Source organism: Leuciscus leuciscus, assembly GCF_965113295.1.
Source record: "Leuciscus leuciscus genome assembly, chromosome: 12".
In the NCBI taxonomy this organism is placed as follows: domain Eukaryota; kingdom Metazoa; phylum Chordata; class Actinopteri; order Cypriniformes; family Leuciscidae; genus Leuciscus; species Leuciscus leuciscus.
In genome coordinates this window covers 33,572,478-33,599,769 of record NC_138736.1, presented here as the reverse complement: position 1 = coordinate 33,599,769, position 27,292 = coordinate 33,572,478, and the positions used below count along the sequence as shown (strand labels likewise).

Genomic DNA, 27,292 nt, shown 5'->3' with positions numbered 1-27,292 from the left:
TTCTGCAATCCTATAAGATCATTACAAATTACACATGTACGACATGGATCTAATAAACTTGGGTACGACATGTATGTAGACTACGATGACACCTACTGAATCGTAGGCTTCGACGCAAGTTAGTATAGAAGAATAAAACCCCATCAGCATGCGCTAGTGGTTAAGAAATACAGCAAGATGAATCGCACTTTGGCAATTGTGTTTTTATGTGCACTGAAAAAAAAGAGGAGGAAGCGAAAGGCTAGAATATGGACGCGGTCGTGGCTAGGGAAAAGAGGCCAATTTTGCATATGGAGCTTGAGGCAAGTAGTCTTGAGTTGTCGCGTTGATCATCATGTTGCATTTTTATTGGCTAGTCAGTAGACATAGGTCGTAGCAGCAAACACACTGTGAGATAATCAGGCTAAATTTATGACACTATCAGAAAATTATTGCAGGCTATCTTTGGTCGCAAGACTGTGACAACGGCTGTCTTTGAACCTCTTTCACTTTACGATTTTTTCACAACCACAGAAATCGCCATAATTGGTCATCTTTAGTCTGGGACAGGCCACAATCGTACAACATGTATCAGGCATAAAGGCAAGCTCACACTACACGACTTTTGGCTGGATTTTGATGTTGCAGACGGATTTCCAAGGTCTACGACAAAAAACGCGGAAAAATCTGTGCTTGATCTTGACGGTGATGCTTGTTTAGTATGAGCAGGTCAGCGACATGATCTGAGCCTGTCTCGAGCAGTTACAGGTGCTGCGATATTTTCAAACATCAATTAACAAAGAAATTAAATGAGTGAAGAAATGAAACCAAACACCTTGTAATCACTGTTGACTTGTAACCAAAAATGATGTCACCAAATTCAAGGTTATTTTGGCTAGAAGTGGGTTACTCATAGTTAAAAGTGGGTCTATAGTTAACCTAGACGGTGAAGTGATGGCTATTGCTTTCTGGGAAGCGTCTCACATGATTGCGTTCCCAAACACAAGCATCTGAACGTGAGATTACATGACAGCGTTTATTGCATTTCTATTGTGCGTTCTGAGTGCGCAAGTCATTTATTATGAAGGAAAAAAAGTGCCACAGTGCCTTCCACAATTGCAGACACTTCCATTTTTTATATTTCGTGCCAATTTCCCAGGAAATTGATTTTGTTCTCTTGAACACATGGGATGGAAACGCTACTTTATTCTTAAATGTTTTATGCGATATTCCAATTTTGCACATAAGTTAATTTTGCAATGTTGGATGGAAACATAGCTAATGATCTTTGTGAAGTTGAATTATGGGTCAATCCTGGTTCAGAAGCATCACAGTACACCAATTAACCAACTTTTTTGTGACCCATAGCTATATTATACAAGAAAATAGAATATTATATATAATATTTATATAATAATATATTTTTTGGATATGGTAAGTGCCAAATGAACCCCAAAGCACTGACACAAGTTCACTGGGTTTTGAACATTTTCAATATACTGGACTAAAGTTTGCAACAACAGATATTCACAATAAACCCTATCTGATCCATTCTCTGAAAAGCGAATGGATCTAATTAACAAGGTAAACATGCCAAGAAAGGCTTATTTTCTCAAGTCGTGTTGTATGTAACTGCCACCTTCCCTTAAAATCCTCCTTACATGTTGACGCAAGTTCATTTGAGGCAGTGTTAAAGCATACCATATATTTATGACAAAGGAAAAACAGTGTTGTGTGTATTATTTTTTGATAGTGTGCATGGGAATAGTAGAAAGTCATAGTTTCATTGCAAGGAAACACCCATAAATAAATGATGTAAACTAACTACAGTTAGTAGCAGCCTGATTGAGGCCACTTAGCTTTAATTAGTGACCTTCCTGTGCTTCCTGAGCACACGCTTATTTGCCGAAAGGTATGAGCTCATGACGCTCCTGGTAACTGTGTCAGGGATGGTGGTGAACAACACAAGGTTACCCTCAGGGAACTGCATTATCTGTTCAGACTAATAATTTAATACACATTTTTTTGCCCAAAGTGATTTACAGTGTTGCAGTTCACATGGAGAAACCTGACATTATCATGAAACATTTTCATGAAACTCCCCCTTCTGGGATTTAAGCTGCCAACCTGATCTGGATGTTTAACCACAAGGTCACACCACCCACAAAAGGTCTCCTATGACTGTTCCATTGTAGGCTGCATCAATAATAAAGATGAGTCAGAAAACAGGAGGTAGGGGGAGAACTTTAAGATTGGTTTGGATATACAACTATCTTCAAATGAACAACACATCACACTGTTGTACTTGTTGTCAATGAAATGTGTTATAAATGTGCCATTGCTGCTTAATTGATCAGAATAATAACAATCACTCATTAATGATTCTGCAACATGATCAGACAAAAAACTCATGTACTTGAATAATATTAGTATGCCTACACAATGGCAAGCTGACTCATACTCTGTAGTGTATGTGATTGATCTGACAATATCTTTTTTTTATTTTCCTGTACAAGCTGTCAGCATGGATGTAATGGACAGAGAGACCTCTGGTGGAAAACTGAGGAATTTTAAGGCATTGATGTGACAGCATTTGTCATTCAGTCATTCTGTTCACTTTTGGCATTGTATAAGCAAGGTTAATTTGGGTTCTGCATTTTGTGGAGGTATCTTTGTCACAATTAAAATGCATTTGGTTCAGCCTGTCTTGGCAGGAGTGACTAATTTTTAAGTTAAAATTTACAATTGACACTAACTAGAAGTAATTTTGAAACTACATGTCAATTAACTCTCATTAGAGTATAGACTGTAATAGACAGTCCACACTGTCATCGCTCCTCCTTTTATGCTTCCGAAGCTCATCCGTGAGAAACTCGAGACCGGTGCAGTGTGCAGGTCCCTCGGCCTCGTCCTGCTTGCCACAGGTTATCATTGGTCACCTTGATAGACAACACCACAAACAATAAGCCCAAGTTAAAACAAACAAAACTTTTTCCGTACAGGATAAATATGCAACAATGGCCATTCCCAAGAGATAGAGTCACTGAATAATAATGTGAGAAGAAGCAGCGATTCAGTGCAGAGTAAGGCCGAGGCTGAGTTCAACTTCATTGGACCAACACACACACACACACACGTCAATTCACTTTAATAACAGCAATAATATGTGGTTTGGCTAAAATACCATTGGCAATATTTTGAGATAATTACTGTATGGATTGATTTCTGTGTATATAAAGCAAAGGTATTCTTTTTATTTATTTATTTATTACAGAATTACATGTAACAATACAGTATACAAATATTTCACATATATAAAGTTCAAAATGAATCCAGAGCATCATGAGATATGAAGAACATTACAGGTAACATTTATTTTAAAGATGCTAAACAGTCAATTCAAGAAAGAAAAGAAAAAAAATAAGACATATCGGAGAGGAGGTATATGTATAATTAAAATAAAGAAGAGGAATAAATTTTTTTATAGCTGACCATAGTTCTGGTTGCTTTGCGGTTTGAGAGTCCTAAAGCAAAGGTATTCACTCTAAGGTATTACTGGGAGAAAGTGCAACACAATATGGTGGAATAAGTCCCGCCTTCTAAATAAAAGAGTCAATCACCAATTGGTAAAGTCATTGCGTCACTGCAGCTGCCTAAAGTTGGTCAGTGTTTTGAGACGTGCGCTTATGACTGCACATGGGCATTGGCTGCTCCATCCTGGAAAAAAAATTCAGTTTTTGTCATGATTTGAGCATTTAGAAACTACATTTATGCGACAATTGTCAGATTTCATTGGTGATTTCTAATATGAAATTTAATTGTAAGCTTGGTGACAGCTTTGGAGATTTTGATGTTTCTCCATTTAAAGAGAGTGGAGCTGCTTGCACAACTGAAACAGCTGCTCGAGAGGCGTTTCTAAGATGGCCGCCGAGTCAAATAGCTTGCCTTAAAGGGACTTTGCAATAACTAACTTTGCAAGTATGTCAACCTTTTGTACTAACCCTATCCCTAACTTAACGGTCTACTAATACTCTATATGAGAGTGAGTTGACATTTAGTAGCAAATCAATGAGAGTTAGCTGACTTGTAGTTGCAAAGTTATTTAAAGTCAGCAGAGAGCTGATCATACATTACACTGATAAAAATCACTAAACAATTCAGTCTGTTGTGCAATGTGAATGATAATGATCGTGCAGAATTATCTGCATGTCTTGCAGTGAGTTGGAACCATTTGAGTGCGGAATGAATGTCAGCTGCAGCCATAACTCAAACTACAGTCTAGTTCCCTGTAAAACTCAGATAAAACCAACTAATGGACAATCACTTTTACAAATTCATCTTTATTTAAAACCTCTAATACATGTCAGCATTTCTAGATGTATATAACATGAACTGCTACCTTTGCCACTAAAATGATACTGAACATTTGGTTAGGAGGAAGTCATTATTCTGGTTCATATTTTGGTTATTGTTAAAATAGTAATGCTCACAAATGCATGTGCTTGTTATCCTTAATTGGAATGGGTCTAATCTTGTGAAAATATTATGACTTGCCACAGATTGTGCTCATAATTAATTATATCCAGAAAAAGATGTGGGATAAACAGAACTGCAGAACTTTGATTACTTGCCATTGAATGCGTTTCTGGTTATGTAAGCATGGTCTGCTGCAAAAACTATACAAGCTGCAGGTACGTACAATATTTATTATATTTCAAATGACAATGGGTAGAAATATTTTAATTCAGTGGTGTACAATAACAGATGGCAATACCGTAATAGATTTATATATACACTGCACAAATGTACATTAAACAAAATTTAATTGTGCCTATAGGCTCATTAAAGAATAGTCATGACCAGCTAGTTGAGACCGAGTCTAAGACCATTTTTTCATGGTCATAGGTAGTCAGGACTTGGCCTTGACTCAGACTCGACCCTCTTCTGGTCTTGGTCTCGACTACAACACTGATTTGAATTTTTTTATTTATTATTCATTTTAATGAGTTGACCGCATAGTAAAGGAAAAACATAGATAATGCTAATAATGCGTAATACTATACACTGTATATTTTCTCAAGGTAGGTTTATTACTGAAAGTCAATTTCTTTATAGACGTACAAAATTCAGCAATGTATGAAAACAAGACAATTATTGAAACTGCAAATGCAATGTGCAAAAATATAAAACCAGATGGTTTGGGCCTCTAAATACTGTAATTAAAAACTGGCCTATTGAAGTGCCTTGAAACGCGCAGCATTTTTCAATGTGTTGACGTAATTTCCACTAAAACAGGCAGACAGGGAGGGACAGCTCCTCCCCCTTTTTAAAATAGCCAATAGCATTTAGTTTATATGACAGCTCGACCAGAGCCGTTTCTCCCCCTAATATCCTCAAGTTGCTTTAAAATATAGCATTTGGTGCAGAATTCAAATGTGTCCGATACGTTTTCTGGTCTGCGCTGACTCACGCATATGATCCGGTCTGTGCTATCGTGTCTCTGGACCAGAGCTGTGCCGGTTCCCGTGGCACTAACGCAAAACCAGACTTCATTCGCCCCTTCTGCAATTTTTAATTACAGAAGCCGCAGCTTCAGCGTCTATTTATAATATGGGGGGCGGGACGCTTCAGATAGAGAACATTTGATTGGACAGAACATCTGATGAGACACTGAAGTGCAGAGTGATGTCATCAAAATCATGATTTCATGGGGACTTTAAAACATGTGGCAGTTGAAACTAAATGTGTCAGTGTGGTTTTGTGTACACAGCAGCTATAGAAAAAATATTGTTCAGAGCAGGGGTTTTCAATATTTTAGATGCCACAGAAACCCAATTATGATCAACCTCAATGTGAGGGACATTATTAAATGTATATTAATAGTATATTTTATTAATTTATTTTAGTCTATTTAATATATTATGTTAAAAGCTAATATTTGTAATCATATTTTAATTAATTCATTTTATTTTTAATCTAAGAACACAGACACAGTACAATCCACATGTGAAAATCTCACAGTAAAACAAGCAGCTGTGCAAAATATGATAAACCGGTGTTTTGCCGCAGATGAGAAGTTTATTTATGTATAATCGTATTACTCTTTTAATAACTGTATCCACTGTATGTCCGACTGATTGCACTGTGTTCCTCCTTTTGATTTTAAACTGAACTCAAATGGCACTGAGAATTGGGTAAGAGACAAACAAATTACTTAATTGAGGAACTTGAGAGAGAAAACCCTGCTGATGACCTGGGTCTGTGGTGGAGTAGTGAGTTTGATGTGTAATTAAACTCGAGGTTCTGTGGGGTGCGGACTGGATCGATTCCATTCCTAGAGCTTCCGAACAAATGTGTTTTTGGGGTGCGGACTGATGGGGCAGTGAACCCGAGGTTACCCCGTGAGTCAGTCCTAGAGCTTCTCATGTACGATTTTAGAGTCTCCATTGGAGACTTCAACAGATTTCTTAGGCGCGCCAAATGAACACCACAGACAGAGTTTAATCACCGTGGGAAAATCTCAAGAGTAAAACTGGGAGTTGTGATAAATATGATACACCGGTGTTTTGCCAAGTGAGAAGTTTATTTATGTATCATCTTTTTACTCTTTTAATTAATTTTATAACTGTATCATATATCTCTTTTAATTTCTTTTATAACTGTTTTAATTTTCCTTGTTTTTATTTTGTGATTATTTTAATTCCTTTCTGTAAAGCACTTAATTGCCATAGTGTATGAAATGTGCTATATAAATAAACTTGCCTTGCCTAATTTATTTATTTAATTATTTATTTTAATCTTTTTTTAACACTTTTTTAGACAGTAACTCCCTGAAACCCCCTAGTTTAGAATTGACCAAAAAATACTTTATTTTAAGGTTTCATTAGGTATTTAAAACATACAAACTAGAGGAAACAAGCATTTGTGTAGGCCTACTTGATTTTTGACCGAAAAGTTGCCTACTGAAATACATTACTTGTGACAACAGTCCCGGTCTCCAGTAGCCTACCATGGTTACTAAACAAATACCATGGATCTGTCTTGCTGTAGCTATGTGAAAAAACATAGTAGTACTTTTTGTTTCGTGGTATTTCACAAAATAGTTGTCGGGACACGGTCTGTGTGCTACCTAAATAGCTTTACGAAAACATCTGTGTGATTTTAGTTCAAAATTTTGGTCCACGGTACATTGGACAATGTTTACTTCCAACGCAAACACACGAAGAATGAGCGCAGAGTGACGCGGTGGAGCACGTCCGCAGCTCGCCATCTCCATTCAGCCCGCAGCAGGAAGTGCTGAAATACACCGAGAAAAACACGGTGGAGCCGCCCGCTGAAGAAAAAAAAAAAGAGTTAAAATAATAATGGCGATCGGCTGAACATGCCATTTATCCTCCGCGCAATCAAAAAGAGCATAAAACCCCCATCCCTGGTCATTGTGCACGTCTGTAAGTCGGGTAAGTAGTTGCAGCTTGAAGGTGTTTGTTTAATTGCACACAATGGCCACATTCATTGAATCAGAGCTCGCGAGCCTCCGGATCTTTGTGTCGCTAGGCTGTTAGCCGATTAGCACTGACCTTACTTCTAAAAGCAGAAACCATTTCACAGTAAATGCCGGGAGTGTATCGATTCAGTCAAATCCATACGAGTATTATTGTATCTACACGGCTATTACTTCAAATTTACGACTTCAGTACGGCTAATTTTTTACGAGACTGCATCGTTTGCTCTCCTTTCGCGCTAGTATCATGAGGGGAGGCTAGCGCGTTAGCTGCGGGGGGGTTGTCGCTGTCAGACAGACAGACACATTAAAATAATCGATGCGATCGCGTAAGAGCGCTGGATGTTTTTTGGTGCATTCGAATCCACACACTATGTAGACTAAATAAATGCACGAATATTTGGACCAAAGCGTTTGACGCTTCGAAAATCATCGTTTTTCCCCTCCCCTCACAGTCGATTTAGCTGCTATAGCCCACCGGCTAATATTTGCACACAGCGACGCGCATCCTGTGAAAAACATACGGGTCGGGATGTAAATTTGGGTCTCCCTCACAACGATGCACACACGTATTTGTCTACAGAAATGCACGTGTATTGAGACTAAATGGATATACGGTAATTTCTGTCTTAATTCGGGGCTTTTGACGTCTAATGTGGTGAGTCTGGGGAGGGAAAATGACAAGGAATGTCGGGTATCTGCTTTTGTCCGGATAAAAAGCGGGTGTGGGAGCGTCAGGCCAAGGTCATAGCGAAGCGTTAACCGCTTCCATTTTATAGTAAAAAACAGGTTTTGTTCTTGTTAACGAAAAATATTGTTATTCGGTTTTTACTGGGGGTCCACATACGTGTTAGGCCCATCCCGTTTGTTTCTTTGTGAGCTGCGCCATTGGGAAATAACAAAATGTTATATAAAAAAAAAAAGAAGAATAACAACATTTACATTTTTCAACTGTAACAAGGTTTTGGGGACTCAGTTTACATATTTTGATTAAGGGGAAAATAATAGCAAAGTTGCTACAAATGATTGTGTGTTTTTATGTACCCAGCCGTTTTGCCACTGTTTTCTAGTTTTTATCTTTCATTTTCATAAGATTACTCAATGTTTATAGGGTTCCCATGGTCATCAGGGTATTTAAAAAAAAAAAACGTTTTCCACGGATGGAAATTATTAAAATCTTAAATGTCATGGAAATGTTATATTAGTGAATATTCTAGTTAGGTAATGACTAAATACAATGTAAAACATGTTTCAGCATTAATATATGCTGCTCTAATGTTTTGGGGGCTCATATACATAATTAGATTAGAGGAAAAATAATAGCCAAGCTGTTATGAATGAACATTAGTGTTTTTATGCACCCAGTTTTACTCCTCACAAAGCCTCTATGTAGTCTTTATCTTTAGTTTTCATTAAAAAAAAAAGTTGAATGTCCACAGAATTCCCATGGCCATCAGCCAATAGTATTTTACAGGCCCGTGAATTTATTTATTTATTTATTTATTTATTTATTTATTTTTACACATTTTTCTAGTTTTGTTATGCACATCTATTATATATGGCTGCATATTCTAACTTTCTTGGAAGCCACTGTGATATTTGATCTGTGAGGCCATTTTTTTTTCGTAAATTTTTTTTGTCAATTGGCCAACCACAAAATGGTCCGAATGATTCATTATTCATTTAAAACTCTTTATCACTGTGTATTTATGCGAGTTATAGATTTAGATGGTTATTTCACTAATATACATATATTACCATTTTTTTGGACGTTACCATAATAATGCCACGTTTTTTTGGGTATGTACAATGATAATTAAGTAGTTAAAATTTAGGGTTGAGAGTCGTTTGAATTTTAGCAGTTCTGATTCTGTTCATTGGTTCTGATTCTGATTGATTCCTAGTTTCGATTCCAGTAGGGTAAAAACAGTCAAACATTTAATAAACACATTTATTCTGTGTCTTTTGGCAAAACGTTTTGTTGCATAAAACACTTGACATTTTCCTATGGTTTTAACAAAAATACCACAGCAAAAACAACTAATTAATATAAATTTCAAAGTGACATTATTAAGGACAAGTAAATTGTACTAAAATAAGAACAAATAAACAAATTAGCAAAAGCACAAATAAATACAAGTCAAGTCACCTTTATTTATATAGCGCTTTTTACAATACAGATTGTTTCAAAGCAGCTTTATAGTGAAAACAGGAAAATAATGCAACAAAGGTTGTTTTGGCTGTACAGCAGCTTCAGAAGAAAATAGAGTCATTGTCCAGCTTAAGTAAGTTCAGTGTTGATTCATTTCCGTTGTAAAAAACCATCCGTTATTAATTTAGTTCATTTATCTACAGCAGCTCTGGAGAAAACGGGGAATGATGAGTTCTCATTCAATGGTGTCAATGCAGTCAGATCAATAATATTGTTGAATATTAAGTGTCCCTTAATGGATCCTTATTAAAGTTTCAAAAGTTATTCAGTCAAGATCAATGAGTGCTTTTCTTTCTTTCACTTTAAGGCCTCATTCAGGATCCAATATTCTGTTACACATGCTTTTTCTTACTCAACTGTTTACGTTCACTTAAGACAAAACTGACTGTGTTTATGAAGATATTTTGAGATAATTTTGCACGTTCAAGCGCAAGAAGACGTGTACGAGAACTCAATTCAGCGGGGGTAAAAAAAACAGCGCAAGTGCCGAATTGAGTTCTCTTTCACGTTGTCTTGTGCTTGAAAAATTAATTATAAATTAATTAAAATGTGCACACAGGAATCGATAAGCGGAATTTTTATTTTATTACAAATATCTTATTCCAGAATTGGAATTTCGATTACCAAGCCTATTAAAGTTCCACTTAAATATCATATTGTGAAACATTCAGTACCACATGTATATGTACCACGATATTACCAATAGGTTCAAGTACCACTTGTACACTGATTGACCTACAAATGTGTATTTGTATATTATTGTATTCATTTTATTCTGCAAAGCTGGACCCATATGGCATTTTTCAGTATGGATTTTGACAGCGTTTATGTCGCTTAAGCATCCAGATGGTCTTGAGTTAGAGACCACTGGTCAGGTTATATACCCTAAGGGTGTGCCATCCTAACTGAGATCACAGATGCTGTGAGATGACTCTACACTCATTCCACATACAGCAGACTGTGCTATGCATGAGTGATGATCACATAATAAACACTTCATAGAATCTGTATTGCAACTTGTAGCACAAAATATAAAAAACAGTTGAAACCACAATCTGTTAATTTGGTCACAACAGTTTATATTGTTAGATATTTCAGGTAAAGACGTTTGGATGTGGTTCATTGCTTAATTTCTGTTATTCAAAATATGAATCAATGAAATATTAATCAATGAAAATGCTTTGTGTTTTTTTCTGTAAACTGCCTTAAGTAACATTTTAGATTATAAAAAACTTTTTGTTACAGGTGCTCTAAGCGATGTCACACGTTTTTTAGGCCGGAACATTTATTATCACCTACAGCAAACATCTCCTCACTATCCGCAAGCTGCCTGTCTCCTAAACGCACTGTAAAAAAAACAAGGTCTCTGTAGACAGCCCAGGCTCCACAAACGGCAACAAAAACAAACTGGCCCAGCCTGGACCACGGGGGACGGGATGAGGAGGAGGGGGGGGGGGTCGAGCTAGCCTCCGTTTTGTTTGACAATACTTCGAACGTCAACAAGTAGTGAAGTCACCCAACATCGCTTAGAGCACCTTTAAAGGGGGGGTGAAACACTCAGTTTCAGTCAATCTCATGTTAATCTTGAGTACCTATAGAGTAGTATTGCATCCTTCATATCTCCAAAAAGTCTTTAGTTTTATTATATTTATAAAAGAAAGATAGGCTATACCGAGTCTTTCCGGAAAAAAACGAGTGGCTGGAGCTAAAGAATCACGAGCGCGAATCACACACACACACCATACATCGCATGCTCCATAGATACATTAACTATACATGATCATGTTGTTTACTTGCTGTGCTTACGCGCCGATAGCTAACAACACACAGACATTTGAAGAAGTTTTACTCACCGCAGGACCGTGAACCTTTATCGTTGGGACTGCTCCATCCCTAAGCATTAGACTATCTGCAAATCCGGTGTCGAACTGGGCCTTGTTTATAAAACAATCATCGTCGAAATGCAGGGAACAACCAAGAACACTTGCTCAACTCCGTTGATGACTTCCCTAAAGCCGAGCACAGCGCTTTGATGGGCGTACTGCTTTCGCTCTCTCGCTCTGGTCTACGGGTGCGCGCGCGCCCTTCCGGGAGAAGTGCCCTTAGGACCGGTATAGAGCTGGTAAGTCCCGCCCATTCCGCTAACCCCACTGGACCTCTAGGTTGAAAAATCGTCAATGCAAGTGAATGTGAGAAAATCATTATTTTCTGGTCCCGTTTGAATTTTGCCATGAATGTGAACATGTTGTCTGTGAATTTTTAATATAATTTTTCATGTGAAGAATGCTACAATTTAGCGGGTAGAAGTTTGATACGGTTAGACTTTGTGTGAGAGCACTTTGTGGACTAACGTTACAACTCTCCGCTGCTTTCGACGCGTTTCAGACGGGAATCTGAAGAAAGAACAGCCCATTTGGTTTGAATGGTGACATTTGGGTACAAAACACACAGGCATCTCGATCTGTCTCCATAGATTATCGCAGCATTAGCACCGTGATTTGACAAGTGGAGGGAAAATGTGTTATGGGGTGACGTCACATAGGCGACATGTAGTCTTTCTCGTTATGTCTTTTCCACAACTGCTAGCCAAAGAATCATACAATATACTGTCAAACTCGTAACATGAAAAATTATATAAAAAATTCATATGTTCACATTCATGGCACAATTCAAACGGGACCAGAAAATAATTATTTTCTCACATTCACTTGCATTGACGATTTTTCAACCTAGAGGTCCAGTGGGGTTTTACGGATGGGCGGGACTTACCAGCTCTATAAGGAAATTCCGCCCCATCTGACGTCACACACACCCATACTCGAAAAAAAACTTTCCGAAACTTGTGACAAACCGGAAGGAGTATTTTTGGCACAGACATACTCAATCAAACGTACAACTTAATTTTTGAAACTTTGTCCATGTTTAGCATGGGAATCCAACTCTTTAACAGTGTAAAAAACTCAGTATGCATGAAATAGCATTTCACCCCCCCTTTAAAGTAATACTTTCCTTGATACTGGACTTACCTGATGAATGAATAGTTTTGATTATAGTTATAGTCCTATCTTAAATGTGATTTATGAACTATTCATTTGAAATGACAGATATCTATGTAAGATGCATACAAGGATATCAAGTTTTTTCAACAAACTTGGTGACCTAAAATATAGGCTCATTTAGAGCTGCACTGAAACTATGACCCATTCGCAGATTTAATTATTGAACTATACGACTATTTCAAATTATTCTTCAAACCTAGTTGCTGTGTAAAAAAAAGACTGTTTTTGTCTTACTGGGCCCTCATTTTCTGCCAAATCACTTCACATTGAAAGGTTTTGATATCAGTCACACATTGTCTGAACATGGGGTTATTGTCGAGGTGACTATTGAAGTTATTGTACTGACAGCGAAATAATGCCACACAGTAGGCTTGAGAGAGGCAGGAAAATAATCCAGTTGAAATTTCTAGTGTTTCATTTTTTTGATGTGGCCATTGTGTGTGGTAAAGGAACACTGTTTCTTTCATTCCAGTTGTGTGGTAAGATGAATTGTTCCCCCGTGGGGTCTAATTGAAGTGAATTTGTGGTCATGCATTTTATTTAGCCTAGTTCTCTTGGAGCAAATTCCATTTGAATAATAAAAACTGTGAGATTTAAGTTTGATCATGAATACAAAAGTGCCCTAATGCTATACTGACACCAAACACACTGAACCCTTTTATTGAACTCCCAGCTACCGATGTTATATTTGTATTAAACTGGTTTTGTATTTAGGTTGGAGCACAAGTAACCAAATTTCACTTGCTTTAGTGATGAAAATCTTAAAGCAGTGGTCAGTCTTGGTCAAGAATCTCAAAAATGATTGCTCAGTCTTAATCTTGGAACTGATGTGCTGCCAAGACCTCATCACATATGTGGCTTTAAATTAAAAAGATTTCCTCATAAACCAACCGTTATGCCATAAAATTAGTCAAGACTACATTGTCTATAGTTATGAATCATGAATGTGGTACATGGGACAGACTGAATGACTTTGTAAATCTAGCCCATAATGTCTTCATTGTTGAGTAAAATAAGTTGTTACCTGGTTTTGGTAGAATTATGGATTAGCTTGACAATTAGACTGAACTTTACCTACACTATGTACTGACGACCTATTTTGAATTCGGCTTATATACTGAATGTACTGGTAATTTGCTTACTTTTGGGAAAGTTTTGCTTATAATGGTTTCTGTAGCTCTGATTTATAAGTACAGTTGACATCAAAGGAGTGATGTGCACATACACAAAGCTGACTTATTTCAGCTGTTTTGAACCTGTGTTTCTGTCATATGACCTAAATATGAGATCAAATGTGTCAATGCTAATATCACGTAATGTGGCCACATGCCTGTCACAGTGAATGTTTTTGTCAAAGGCTCTTGGTTACCCTTAATGAACAGCTTTTATAACCTGTTTTGCTTGTTACGCATTTATAAAATGATTGTCATTTAAGTGTATTTTTTTCCAACACTACATATATTAAAATAGTGAATGTAGTTACAGTGTTAAATTAAAATAATGTTTCTTTTTGTATCTTCTCAGCTTTCCTCTGATGCCCCACAACTGTCCAGACCCTCTCTGAACTGCTGTGATCGAGTGGAATTGAAAGGCTGATTGGAGAGAATATCTGTCACCCAGGTAAAATGGCTGATACTACAGAAGCAGAGAGCTGAACATCACACATTGCCCCCTTTTCTTCTTTGTTCGAGGATCATTTTATGTGGACATTTCCCCCTTCCATTTCAATTTTCTCATCATGGCTATGCATGATATGAATCGTGCCAAGGGTTTCCCTTGCAAAGAATGCGACATCATTTGCCCAAGTACACCTAGCCTACTGGAGCACATGAAAGCACACTATCATCAAGAAGAGAATGGCAGATTTGAATGCGAGCAATGTGGACGCATTTTTAAGCATGCCAGTAGCTTGGCTTCTCACAAAAAAACTCATGAGATGGGCTCCTTCCAGTGCCCGGTCTGCACCAGAACATTGCCCAATGCAGTGGCACTAAAAAACCACCTCCGCATCCACACCCTGTCTCCAAGTGCCCAAGCAGAAGAGGAGAACGATGACAATGTTGACGAAGAGAGGGATTATAATCTAGCACAAGATCTGTCTGAAGCAGCTTTCAGGAGTCACATAAACAACAGTGGAATAATGCCTGGCCACGACCATGACAAACAGAAATCTCCAGGATCTGAAGATGCCTGGGACAGACCATTCAAATGTGACCAATGTGAAAGGACATATCGTCATCATGGCAGCTTGGTTAACCATAAGAAGTCTCATCAAGAGGGCATGTATAAGTGCAATGTCTGTTACAAACAGTTCAATAATCTTGCAGCTCTCAATGCTCACGAACGCACTCATTCAAAATTTAAGCCCCTTGGAATGTCCATGGGGGCTCTTGTGCCTGAAGCACAATCTGACCCTCGTCCCCTTGGACCCCAGAATGATGACATGATACCCAGCTTTTGCCATCTTTGTCAAGTGGTTTTGCCTAATAAGAATGACTTTCAAGAGCACCTTATGTTACATAATGCTGCATCATCTTCGTTGGGGCTAACACGTAGTTTCCCTGGGATAGTGCCTCATAGTTCTGTTCGGTCCCCAGCTGTGAATTCTTACACACCTGCTCTAGGTGACCCTCTTCCACTGCCTCCATTACCCGACAAGCGTTATGACCCAATGCTAGGCCCTCCTGTTAATAATCCCATATATACCTGTGCATATTGTGGAGCGGGACATCCTGACTTAGAGAGTCTCAAAATTCACTATCTTACCCACGACCCTCATACCACAAACCATGCTCAAAATGGTCCTGCTATGTTAAATTCTAATGGACTGGCTTCAAACTCTCAACCATCAATATCATCATCCAATGGTGAGACAAGGTCTCAGGCGCAGTCTTCAATTGATGATGCTGAACGCAAATTTAAGTGCCAAGAGTGCGGGAAAAGCTATCGACATGCTGGGAGTCTAGTTAATCATAAACGCTCCCATCAAACTGGTCAATATCAGTGCACTGTTTGCTGTAAGCAGTATCCACACTTAGCAGCCCTTCAAAGTCACCTCCGTAGTCACAAAACCCGGCCAAATTCACAATCGATGGGTACAGAGGGAGATTGGCTTTCCTCTGAGCCACTCACAGGGCTAGACTCTCAACAAGGCTTTGTACATTCTCAGAATCAGGAGAGTGGTGCAGCAACCCCAATTTCACTGCCTGGTAATCTTGGTGATGCAGCACACTTTGTCCCAGATGGTTCCCATAACAGTGGCCTAGATTCACTGGAATTCCATGATCGATTTGACGGCTCTCTCGCTCAAAGCAGTTCTGGTCACTCACCTCTTCCACAAAACCATCGTCAACCAGATAGAGTCAACCAAAGCGGTATGACCAATGGTTACTTGGGTAACATAAGCTTCCATAGTGCTGGTGGTGCCTCTCTGCCAGGCAGTGGCAACCTCAAAGAAAGTACTCGTCAGAGACGTGGTCACAACCAGATGCCGTTTGGAGGTCCTCAAGACAACTCCCAGGGCAACAGTAAGAGAATGGATAACAAAGATGATGATGATGGAGAGGTTTATCAGTGCACAGTCTGTGGAAACCATTATGCCAGCCTAAGGGCACTTCGTAGCCACTTACGAAGCCATGGGGTTAACCAAGGGGCAGGACCCTCCTCTGCCCTCTCTCCAATTGGTGAGCAAGAGTGGAGGAGGCGACAAGAGGGTAATGCAACCAGTCTTTTGATCTGTAGCACATGTGGACAGAGTTTCAGCAGAAAGCAGGACTTGATTAACCATCAGCTAGTCCATGGACCTGCCCGGGCAGATGGATCTACACTGGGCTTGGGAGGAACTAGCTCTAATTCTAATGGCAAAATGGATGGCAGGAACCACATTTGCGTTGACTGTGGCATGTTCTTTGCAGATCGCCATCAGCTGATCACTCACCTGTGTCCAGGCAAGGCGAGAGTGGGGGCATTGAACAAGGGTATGAATGGAGCTAAAGGGATGACGGGTGGTGCTGGTACCAGTGGCAGCGGGGGCCCTGCAAACTCTCAGCAGATGCCAGTCTCTGATGATCGGCCCCACAGGTGCGACCAGTGTGGAAGGGGTTACAGACACCCCTGCTCCCTGCTCAACCATAAGAAATCTCACAAGACTGGGGTCTTCCGCTGCCTTGTCTGCCAAAAACGCTACTACAACCTACTGGCTCTCAAGAACCACCAGAGGACTCATTTTGACTTAAAGAGGTTAGCCAGCATTGCATGTGCCCTATTATACTCTAACTGTTTAGTTCTCTTTGCATACTTTGAATACTTATGTATTATCATGAGTTCCCCACTCATGTGATTACCCAGGTCATCACTGAATGAATAGATTTTAATGAAATTTTGTGTCAAGGCAGTGTGCTTTGGTGATTTTCCCAGGGCAACAAACATAACTCATACTGATGTACACACATACACGCAGTTGAGTCTGAATTTCATAATGTCTGTACCCCATTTGAGCATTGTGTAGTCATCTTTGTATTTGTAAGGGGAACTTCCCTATTTCTGTTTCTTTTTTTTAAAGTGCATTTTAACACTGCTTTCTTATCTGTTTGTTTTTGTTTGTTTTTGTCTGTTCACAGGCACAAGTGTGAGGAGTGTGGCAAAGCCTTCAAGATTCAAAAGCAGTTGATAAATCATCTACGGCTGCACGAAGAGCACAGAGCGAAGACTGGAGATCGAGACCAACGTGTTCAAAGCATGTCTCACCCCAATGGTGCCCGCTATGAGGGAGGCCCATCGCAGCTTCAAGCTATGAGGATGGGAGATCCCAAAATTCAGAATCCTCCTGTGAACACCAATTATGGTCAACCTCAAGATTTCAAGAAACCGTATGCGGGGGCTAGGGCCCAGCAAGTGGATGATGGCAGCGGCCGCCGCCCCTTTGCTTGCGATCAGTGCGGACGTACTTACCGTCATGCTGGCAGTCTGGCCAATCACAAGAACCTACATAAGATTGGTGAATACCACTGCAACGTGTGCAACTCCACTTATCCAAATCGACTGGCAATGAAGAACCACCTCCGAATGCATTTCGCTCTGAAAAAATATACCTGCTCCGACTGTGGTAGGGGTTTCAGGAACCAGAGGCAGCTTGAAACACACACCGGCAACCAGCTCTGCAAAGATCTTCCTGTTCCCCTTCCTGGTCCCAGCGTGCAAACTGCTGCTCCTCCAACCGAATATGAATGCGATGGGTGCTCTCAAGTCTTTACTACAACCACAGATCTGGCCTCACATAACTGCAGTTCCCAGCTTCCTTCTTCCTCTGCCTCCCTCAACAGCTCTAATATGAGCATGGAGACGGGTGATCTGGGATCTCCAGAGCGTGAAGAACGCCCTTTTAGCTGTGACCTTTGTGGCTGCTCTTACAAGCATGCTAGCAGTCTGCTCAACCACAAAAACACACACAAAATTGGGAACTTCAGCTGCTCATATTGTGACAAGCCGTACTCCAACTATATGGCCCTGCGCAACCACATGCGTATCCACACGCAGAAGAAGAGGCATATCTGCACAACCTGTGGCAAGGCTTTCCGGCTGGCCCGCTTTCTTCGGAACCACCAGAGAGTCCACGAGGAAGGCCACACCCGGTTTGGCTGCCCCACCTGCGGGAAGAGCTTCCAGGGTCGTTCTGGGCTGGCCAGACACCGCTGCGGGGACAACCAGGTAGGCAAGGAGGGCGTGAGGAAGGACACTTCAAGCACAAGAGAGGGAGAGGAATACCGGTTCACGTGAGTTTGAGTCTGTTGTTCGTGTTTTTTGAAGTGAACTAGTAAAGATCACAGGTTTCTACATGTCTATTACAGGTATATGATCTCCAATCCGGCTTCCTCGGGACCATACGCGTGCCGGAATTCGGATTTTTCTGAAGTTTGGACAGTATGATTAGTGGAGACCAGATAAGTTACCCCCCTTTGCTTTCAGTTAGCAATATGTACTAGATTGTTAGGATGTCTTGATATAATAGGTACATTTTGATGTACTGACTAGGTAGATGTGTGTATATTGTACTAAATATAGCCAAATCATTTATTCCCTCCTTCTTAATTTATCTTATTGATAATACTCTAGAATGTATGGTTTAGTTTACTGTTGTTACCATTTGAGCATTCAGTTGCCATAATAATTCATACTGACCATCTTATATTAGTTGTAGTACTTCCAGGAATAAATACTGATCTCGGCCAACAGCACTCAGCAAACCGTCCATTTATTAAATGCACGTTTCTTAAGTACTATAAACATAGCTTTGTTTGCTACTGTGGTGAAACACAAAAATGTTTCATTTGCTGTTGAGACAATAAAAGGAAAAAAGGAATAAACTTTTTAAAAAATGTGTCAACATACTAACACAGAACTTCCATACTAACAAATTACATAAATGATCAGAACAAAAATGTATAGAGAAGTAAAAAAAACAAAAAACAAAAAAAGGTACCATACTCCTTTACCACATGTGCTTGGGAAACAAGTTCACCACACTTTTGTTATGCTAGATTCCGACCAGAATTCAAGTCCAAATCCCAAAACCTTATTTGCTGTACAATTTTGTAAGCATTTGAAAGACTTTCTGTGTGTACTCATTCTATACTTGGTAACATATTTACCAAAATATGAGTAGATACTATGAGTTTGAAAACAAACAGTGACTTGCAGTACATTTTTATAATGTATTTGTGAGGACTAGGTTTGCCCTATACGGCAACAGTTTGTATATTACCACCATAAATTATATATTACTATACCACTGACTTAATATTAACACTAAACACAATTGGTTGATACTTTTATCATTCATATTCAATTTATTAACTTCTTTAATAGGCAATGCTATTCAAGTCACCCTGTGCAAGCTGAGACAGTTCTTTGAGTTTTGGCAGCTGGATTCAAGATCATATACCTGTACTTGTCTATCCATCAATGCTGTTATCATAAAAGTCAACAACATACCGTCAGGTTACTTTCAGACTACTCTAGGTTACTAACTATAGAGGGGTTAAAAGAACAATGAGTAGGTGAGATTTACTTTTTCTCTCCTCTGTCTCTGTTTTCACAGTTGTGACCAGTGTGGCCGTTCTTACCGGCATGCCAGCTCACTCCTTAATCACAAAAACACCCACACCGTCGGCATCTACCACTGCGCTGTGTGCCTCAAGACCTACTCTAACCTGCTCGCACTCAAGAACCACCGTCGCATTCATTCTGAAACTCGACGGCACCGCTGTCCAGAATGTGGAAAAGCTTTCCGCGTCTCTTCCCAGTTACAAAATCACCGCCGTGTGCACCAAAAGGAGCGGGAGTTTGCCTGCACTCTGTGCCAGCGGAGCTTCCCTACCCAGGCTAGCTTCCGGCTCCACTTGGAAATGCAACATGGCCGTGCCCCAAAAACATCGCAACAGCCTGGGGTTTCGTCCAGTGGCTCTAATTTGGGTTGGGGCTCTGGGCTTGACCTTACGCTGATGCAGGCCCAACGATTGGATCCTAATGGGCTCCCAAAGCTTAACCCATCACGCCATGGCCCCAGTAGTAGCAGCTCATCTGGGCAACATCAACAACAGCAGTTACAGCAGAGTCGTAATGAGGCGGGGTGTAAGTCGCATGTCTGTGATCAGTGCGGCCGTGGTTATCGGCACGCCAGCTCACTTCTGAATCACAAAAACAGCCACAAGATGGGCACCTATTTCTGCAACTCCTGTCAGAAGGAATTCTCCAACCTGATGGCACTCAAAAACCACAGACGCATCCACACAGAACCCAAGCGTTACCAGTGCCCGGATTGTGGCAAGGCTTTCCGTGTCTCCACCCAGCTCATCTGTCACCGCCGCATCCACACCAAGGAGAAGCCTTTCTCATGTCAGCAGTGTGATAAGCGCTTCTCCAGCAAATCCAACTTAAGGCACCATCAAAAGGTCCACTGGAACAGTTCGGCTCCTCCTACTGGTCTGAACATGGGTACCACCCACTTTTTGGGTATGCCATCTGGGCCCTTTTTATAGTGGGTTATATTTGGGAAGCAGAACTTGCCGTTTGTTTTGGATATCCATGCCAAGGCTTTTGGAGGTGCCAAAACCCCCTTTCTCACTCACCCATCTTCATCTCTAGTGCTTGAGGTGTGGCTGTGAGGCTTTTGTTGCACAGGTTGTTGTTTAGGTTAACAGAACTGTCCCTGCATGTACCCTGAAACAGTGGATTAAACATTGACTGTTAGTTTTAGGTCATAGTGACATTTTCCCAACCCTTACCCTCACCCTAAACACCACAGGTGACCTTATTTGCATTTTCATAGTTCCCTTTGGGGGTGGGGGACATTGAAGGCCACTGCCTTCATTCTGATACCAGCCTTTCGAAGAACTAGCTGCTGGCGTCTTGTTTTAATTCTTGAAAACGAATTGCTTTTGGATGAGACATTTCCATATATGTTGTGTATAAAACAGCACATTTCCCACCATGGTACTGTTACGTCAGTATTGTTTTTGTGATGTCACAATGGGAAGGTTAAACTGTAGCCACATTAGGTTAAAAATGGATGCGCATCCCCACGGCCCAGGTAATGTCACAAGAAACAAGCATTGAAAAACATACATTTCATCCCATGCCCAGTTACCGCTTTGATGACAGCCTTCAAAGCATTCACAATTTACAATCCTAGACAATACAAAGAAAACATGTTGACTGTCTGATGAATTCTGAGACATGTCGAGCAACTTGTATGTTTAACAAGTAGAAGTAACTATGTTTAACAGTGTATAGAGCGTAATTGAAACGTCTTCAGTTAATTTAGGCAAACACATTTCTGTGTTGTATAGGACTGTCAACGTTTTTTTTTGTATTCCTCCCCCTTTCTTTTGATGTTTTAACTTTTCTAACTTGCGTGTTCCTTGCAGCACCAAGATGAGCTATAAAAATTATTATTCAGCAGGTGACAGCATTGCGCTTATTGGGTTCATTTCTTAGTGGCATCATTCGTTCGTTCTCCCTTTAATTTGATGATGTTGCTCAGAACCCATATTTTAAAACTGCAACTAACTTGCTAGTGTATAGAAGCGATAGGTTGTGCTGAGAAAAAAAAAAAAATGAGAAAAGCGAAAGGGGGAAAAAATGTATATTGATAGGCTTGTAATGGCATTTGGTTTTACCTTGTATTGTATTGTACCTCTGACTGTATTATTTACAGGAAAACTTTTATAAAAGATCACTGTAGTATGCATTTTATTTATATTAACACTTGTAACTGAAAACGTTAGTTTTAGAACTCCCAGTTTTAGGATTTCTTGTTTCAACCCCTCTAATCCCCAGAGGCTATTGGACAAGGAGTCAGGAATGGCAGGACTCCTAATGAACACTTGTTATAGTGACTGTAATCTCCTATTTTGTTGCCATTATTTGTTATGCTTTTAAACGAACATTTCTGTCCCTTGTGCAATAAACAGGGAACTGTAATAATGTGTGTTTTGTTTGCAGTATAATGAGTGTAAACATATCACTGTATCATTATTGCCTTTCTTACGTGATGTCGTGACTGTCCCCCCACGCTCATGTCAAGATTGGATGTGCCTGTTTCACTCTTTGAGCGCGCACGTTAAGGAATGATTTTGTTGTCTTTACAATCAGCAAGGCAATCTTATTTTAACTCCTCAGTTACACCTTTATATTAACCCATGTATTTATTTGTTTTGGGCTTTTTTTAATTTAATTGCATTTTACTATTTTGAGCTTGTTTTCAGCCTATATTACCTGGGAGCACTGGTGCTAAGTCAATTGTATTTTGAGTGAAAATGAAGTTGTATGCGCTATGATCAGAGCATGGGACGATTATATATTTACATACCTATGTCCTTGCAAATTTTACACAATTGGATAGAAGGAAATTATTCCCAGGTGCACAGTTGCTACTTTGATTCCAAATATAAATTATAAAAGTTTAATTTTTTTCCTTGTTTGTCATATATATATATATATATATATATATATATATATATATATACATGACTATACTTTTATGCACTCGCACACATACGTATATATATGTGACTGTATACTTTTTTTAAACTACATTTTGATAATTCATTTCCTAACAGAACATGTTTGAATTATAACCTCGATGCTCTCAAATAATAAAAATAAATAGCTGGAAAATTAATGTAACATTCACTTCAAATTTATGTGTGATTTTAAAGTTTGTCAGTCATGGTTGTTGTTCTAAAAGAGTCACCATCATTTGGTTTCAATGTCATGGTGTCTTAAAATCAGATTTTTATGAATGAATTATGAACTTTAGGATGTGTAATGCACCTGACAGCTGGGGTAAGCAGTTTGTTTACTGTGGTCAGTAAGATTTTTAGATGAGAACACAACATATTCCATACTGTTGTTACTTATTTAATAAACCACATAGGATTTTGCTCTTGACGCTTGATTTTCTCACATAAGAATAATACCCTGCTTCTTGTTCAGACTCATCACCAAGTTAGATGATCTCTTGTTGCTAAATCTAGATATCCTTCTTGAAACTTTTGAACATTCCTCACTTTTGGTAAATACACAATTATATAATATTTCTCTATTCTATATGTTATGAATATGTAATACTTATTTTACTGATATACTGAATTCATGAATTCAGAATAATGTCTCAAAGAAGACAGTGGAGTTTAGACAGGAGAGGGGGAGAGCAATTGGGACATGTCCTAGTCGGACTAGAACTTGCGTCCTTGTGAGCGAACAGCTTTGATATGTCCTTGAGCAGTCACGTGTCTCGTGCACAGCAGTTGTTTTATCTAAAGTGCAAGTGTAAGCCACTATTAAAGGGTCAGTTCACCCAAAAATGAAAATTCTGTCATCATTAACTCAACCTTATGTTGTTCCAAACCCATAGGAGTTTCTTCAAAAGTAGATATTTTGAAGAATGTTGGTTACCAGAAAGTTGACGGTAGCCACTGACTTCCGTAGTAGGAAAAAAAAAATACCAACATTCTTCAAAACATCTTCTGTGTTCAACAGAAACTCCATACAGTATTGGAACAATATAAGAGTGAGTAAATGATGACAGAATTGATGAATGATGAATTTCATTTTTGGGTGAACTACCCCTTTCAATGGCTATGAATCAGCCCAAAATCAGAACCAGAGTAAATCAACAAAAAAAAAGGGCGATTAAATGTATCACAGGCCAATTAAATGTAATAATATGCAGATGTGTCTATAATATATGGGCATTTATGATAAGTATTGCATCAAAAGCGACCACTGCAGGTGCCTTAAGAAATTACTGCACGTGACATCAGCTACAAGAAAAGCGCGCCATTTCTCCACCGTAGTCACGCCCACGGACCGTTGGCTGAAAGTCAGTCTGAAGGTCTGGCTAGTGGCTACGCGAGACTACCGAACAACAGACATAGCATTTCCCAAATGTAACGATTACTAACGAATCTAACGATTATAGAAATGTAAGTTTATACAACACTGCATTGGTCATATTATACAATATGCCATTTAAAATTTAATCAGAACATTTAGCCTAATAGTCTAATCCGGTCTAATTAAATTAGCCTAATCCGGATAGTTAACAAAAAAAAAAAAAAAAGTTATTTACTCACCGTCATTTCACCTGTTAACCCTTCTTCATAGTGACATCGTCCGTCAATGACACCAAAAAGCACCATAAAGAAAAAGAATATATATATATGCTATATTTATTACATGGCTTGGTTGAATTCCAATGTAGAATGCGGCCTGTTATTTCTTGATAACAGACCGCTGCGACGTATAACACACCGTTGCCATGAAAAACAGCGTTGCTATGGACGCGGAACGGACTATTTTCTTTAGCGGAAGCAATACAATCGTTTTTAAATCAATAAACTCCTTTTTAAATCAATATTTTGTGTCAAATTATTTATTTTGTAGGTAACGTTAGCCATGTAATAAGCGGTTCGCGTCGGGGTCCCGTTCAGCCTGTCGGGGTTGTTATTCGCTATAACAACCGCCTCGCTATATATTATCCCTTACTTTAAATAGTCAATATGACGTAAGCGTTGTATTTCAAATGTACTTTAGTGTGAGGAACAGACAAAAATGAAGCCGTTTTTCACTGATAGTTTTGCCCACAAGCTGGCATCAAACTTGCGTTTGCGTCCAGAAATGGCCGTTGACGTACACTGACGCCATAACAACATGGCTGGCCTGAGGTGAAAATTATCGTTGAATATTAGACCTTATTCAGAGCAGCGCCATGACAGGTGTGAAAGCGAGGCTGTGAGGGATAGACTTACCGTGTTTCCAATGGCATCCGCAGTAAAAAGCTGTATCACTCTTAAGATCACATGTAATTTTCCACAGCTCATAGTCTCTTGAAATTTCTTGGAAATATATTTTTGCTGTGTTTTGTCAACAGAACAATCCAAAACGCATTCAATGACAGTACAACCCACTGAAGAGACTAGCAGGGGTCTCCAACCTTTTTTCATTTGAGAGCTACTTTTTAAAAATGAAAGTGGATGAGTGTATGTGTAATACAATACTTAAATCTCTTAAATAATGTTTCATAACTCTCATATTAACAACTATCCAAACTGTTTTATACCTAAAATAGTTTTTGTAGGGCTATATATGTCACCCTTAAATGTCTTGCATATTGCAAAAACACATGATAACTAGAGATGAAATGGCATGAAAATTTCATTTCATGATTATAGTGACCAAAATGATCACGGTCCTGTTCAAAGAGTACTAATACTACACAATAAAATCAATTCACCAAGTGTTATGTCTAAAACCAGCAAATAACAAATAAACTTAGCATCAATATGCACTTTTGTTTACATAAACATTAAAATAATAACATTAAAAATGATGGCCAGATTTTAAAGGAGTGTCTTGCAACATTTTATCTACTAACATGTAAGTTACAAGTTCAAATAAAGTTTTGACAAAAAAGTTTTTATAAAAAGATACACCTAGCATATTTCAGCCTTTAAATAATTTTTATAAAAAGAATGAGTAAAAAAATATAAATTACTGACATTTACAATGCACATGATTAGCTTATCTTTTATTATTAATAGTAAAATTCGGTCGGATTTTCCCGTGGTGTCTGTCGTTGCTATGCAACCATGCACTGCGCACTCCACAACGACAAACAAAGAAGTTTTAAATTTAGCTAATGGATTTCCACCACCGAAAAACGCTTGCTGTTGCTCTGCTACAATATTTATTTACAGAGAAGAAAAAACATCCGTAGTGTTTGGGTGCACCCCCATCCTTCATGTTGACTCGCTGCGCCTTGAAAAAATTAGCGCGTCTCTTCAATTATTTGAAATAACGAACTTGAGCGCGCAAAAGACGCGATATGTGAACGGCCCTTGGCGAGCTACCTCCAATCAGGCCACGTACTGGTAGCTCGCGAGCGACGTGTTGTCTATGTTGGAGACCCCTGCGTCTAATCTTTCCCTCAGCCTCGGTTTCATTCCCGCTAAAATCAAAGATGGCGCTGCTGTGAATAAGGTCCATAACCTGGTCTTTTTACCCACATGAATCCATCAAATGGCTTCAGAAGACTTGAAATATAACACACGAGCCATACTGACTTTGAGATAATAATCAGAACATTTTTATGCAGGTATCCATCTTATTCACAAAAAATTACAACTTCTTTATAATTGCATTGCTTTTGGGATACTGAATGTGGATGTAAATTCATCTGATTCACAGGTGCTGGGTGCACTGCAGAACAGTCTATGAATGAGTGAACTGGTTGATTGAGGTCTTTGGAATGTCCACTAGATGGTGAAAGATCCTTTAGGTAAGTTTTCACCTTCAGACAGACTTATCTGTTTGGCCAGTTTAGTAGACTAGTCATGTTTCTTCATTTTATTTCAAAGCAACACTGCACTTGAGAGCAAGAGAATGCAATTTGCAGCTTCTCAATTCAGATTTAGCTGAGGCTTTTACATGTGAGAGTCCATACAGGTCCTCCGCATAGAATTTTATTGACAACTTGTACCTGTTTTGAGGCTGTGAAGTCCATGTTTTGGGTCCTGCTTGAAAAGTGTTCTTCCGAGGATGCGGAGTGAAAATTGCATGTTTACACCTATAGAAACGACATGCATAATTCATGTTTTGTCTGAACTGAGAGTAATATATCTAAAACTCAGCATAAAACATTAACATAGAAAGCTTGTAGCTCAGTGACTAAATTATTTTTAAACGAAAATGTACTGCCTGTTGCTTAGCAACTGGAAAACCAGCCCTTCATACCTGCTAAGTTTGGCAAGTTTCCACTGAAAGAACTAAATTAATTAATTTAGAGTAATGATAAGCACTTGTTGGTCTTGCACAGCTCCCAGGGCATCTTCTGGTGCAATCAATAACAACGTAATTGAGCAAAACCCCATTATCTTTCGAAATAACTTTATCTACTTTGCACACAGGGGTCTGGGGTGAATGTGGTTGGCTTAATAGTTAATTGAAAGTGTGTCCACACTTTACAGTGGATGAAACATC

At 39.1% G+C, this 27,292-nt stretch overlaps 1 protein-coding gene across 2 annotated transcripts; it reads left to right on the top strand.

Annotated features, from left to right (window-relative positions):
• Positions 1-7,102: 7,102 nt before the first annotated feature.
• Positions 7,103-23,193, top strand: LOC309511898 (zinc finger protein 646). 2 transcript variants are annotated; one of them, XM_082187272.1, is made up of 4 exons: positions 7,103-7,436; positions 14,276-16,990; positions 17,371-18,522; positions 19,848-23,193. In XM_082187272.1, the coding sequence occupies exons 2-4, from the start codon at positions 14,490-14,492 to the stop codon at positions 20,785-20,787; spliced, it is 4,593 nt and encodes a 1,530-aa protein (XP_082043398.1). In that variant the 5' UTR covers positions 7,103-7,436; positions 14,276-14,489; the 3' UTR covers positions 20,788-23,193. The 2 variants fall into 2 exon arrangements, with proteins under 2 accessions (XP_082043398.1, XP_082043399.1); XM_082187273.1 differs by lacking the exon at positions 7,103-7,436 and adding an exon at positions 7,445-8,097.
• The last annotated feature ends 4,099 nt before the right edge of the window (positions 23,194-27,292 follow it).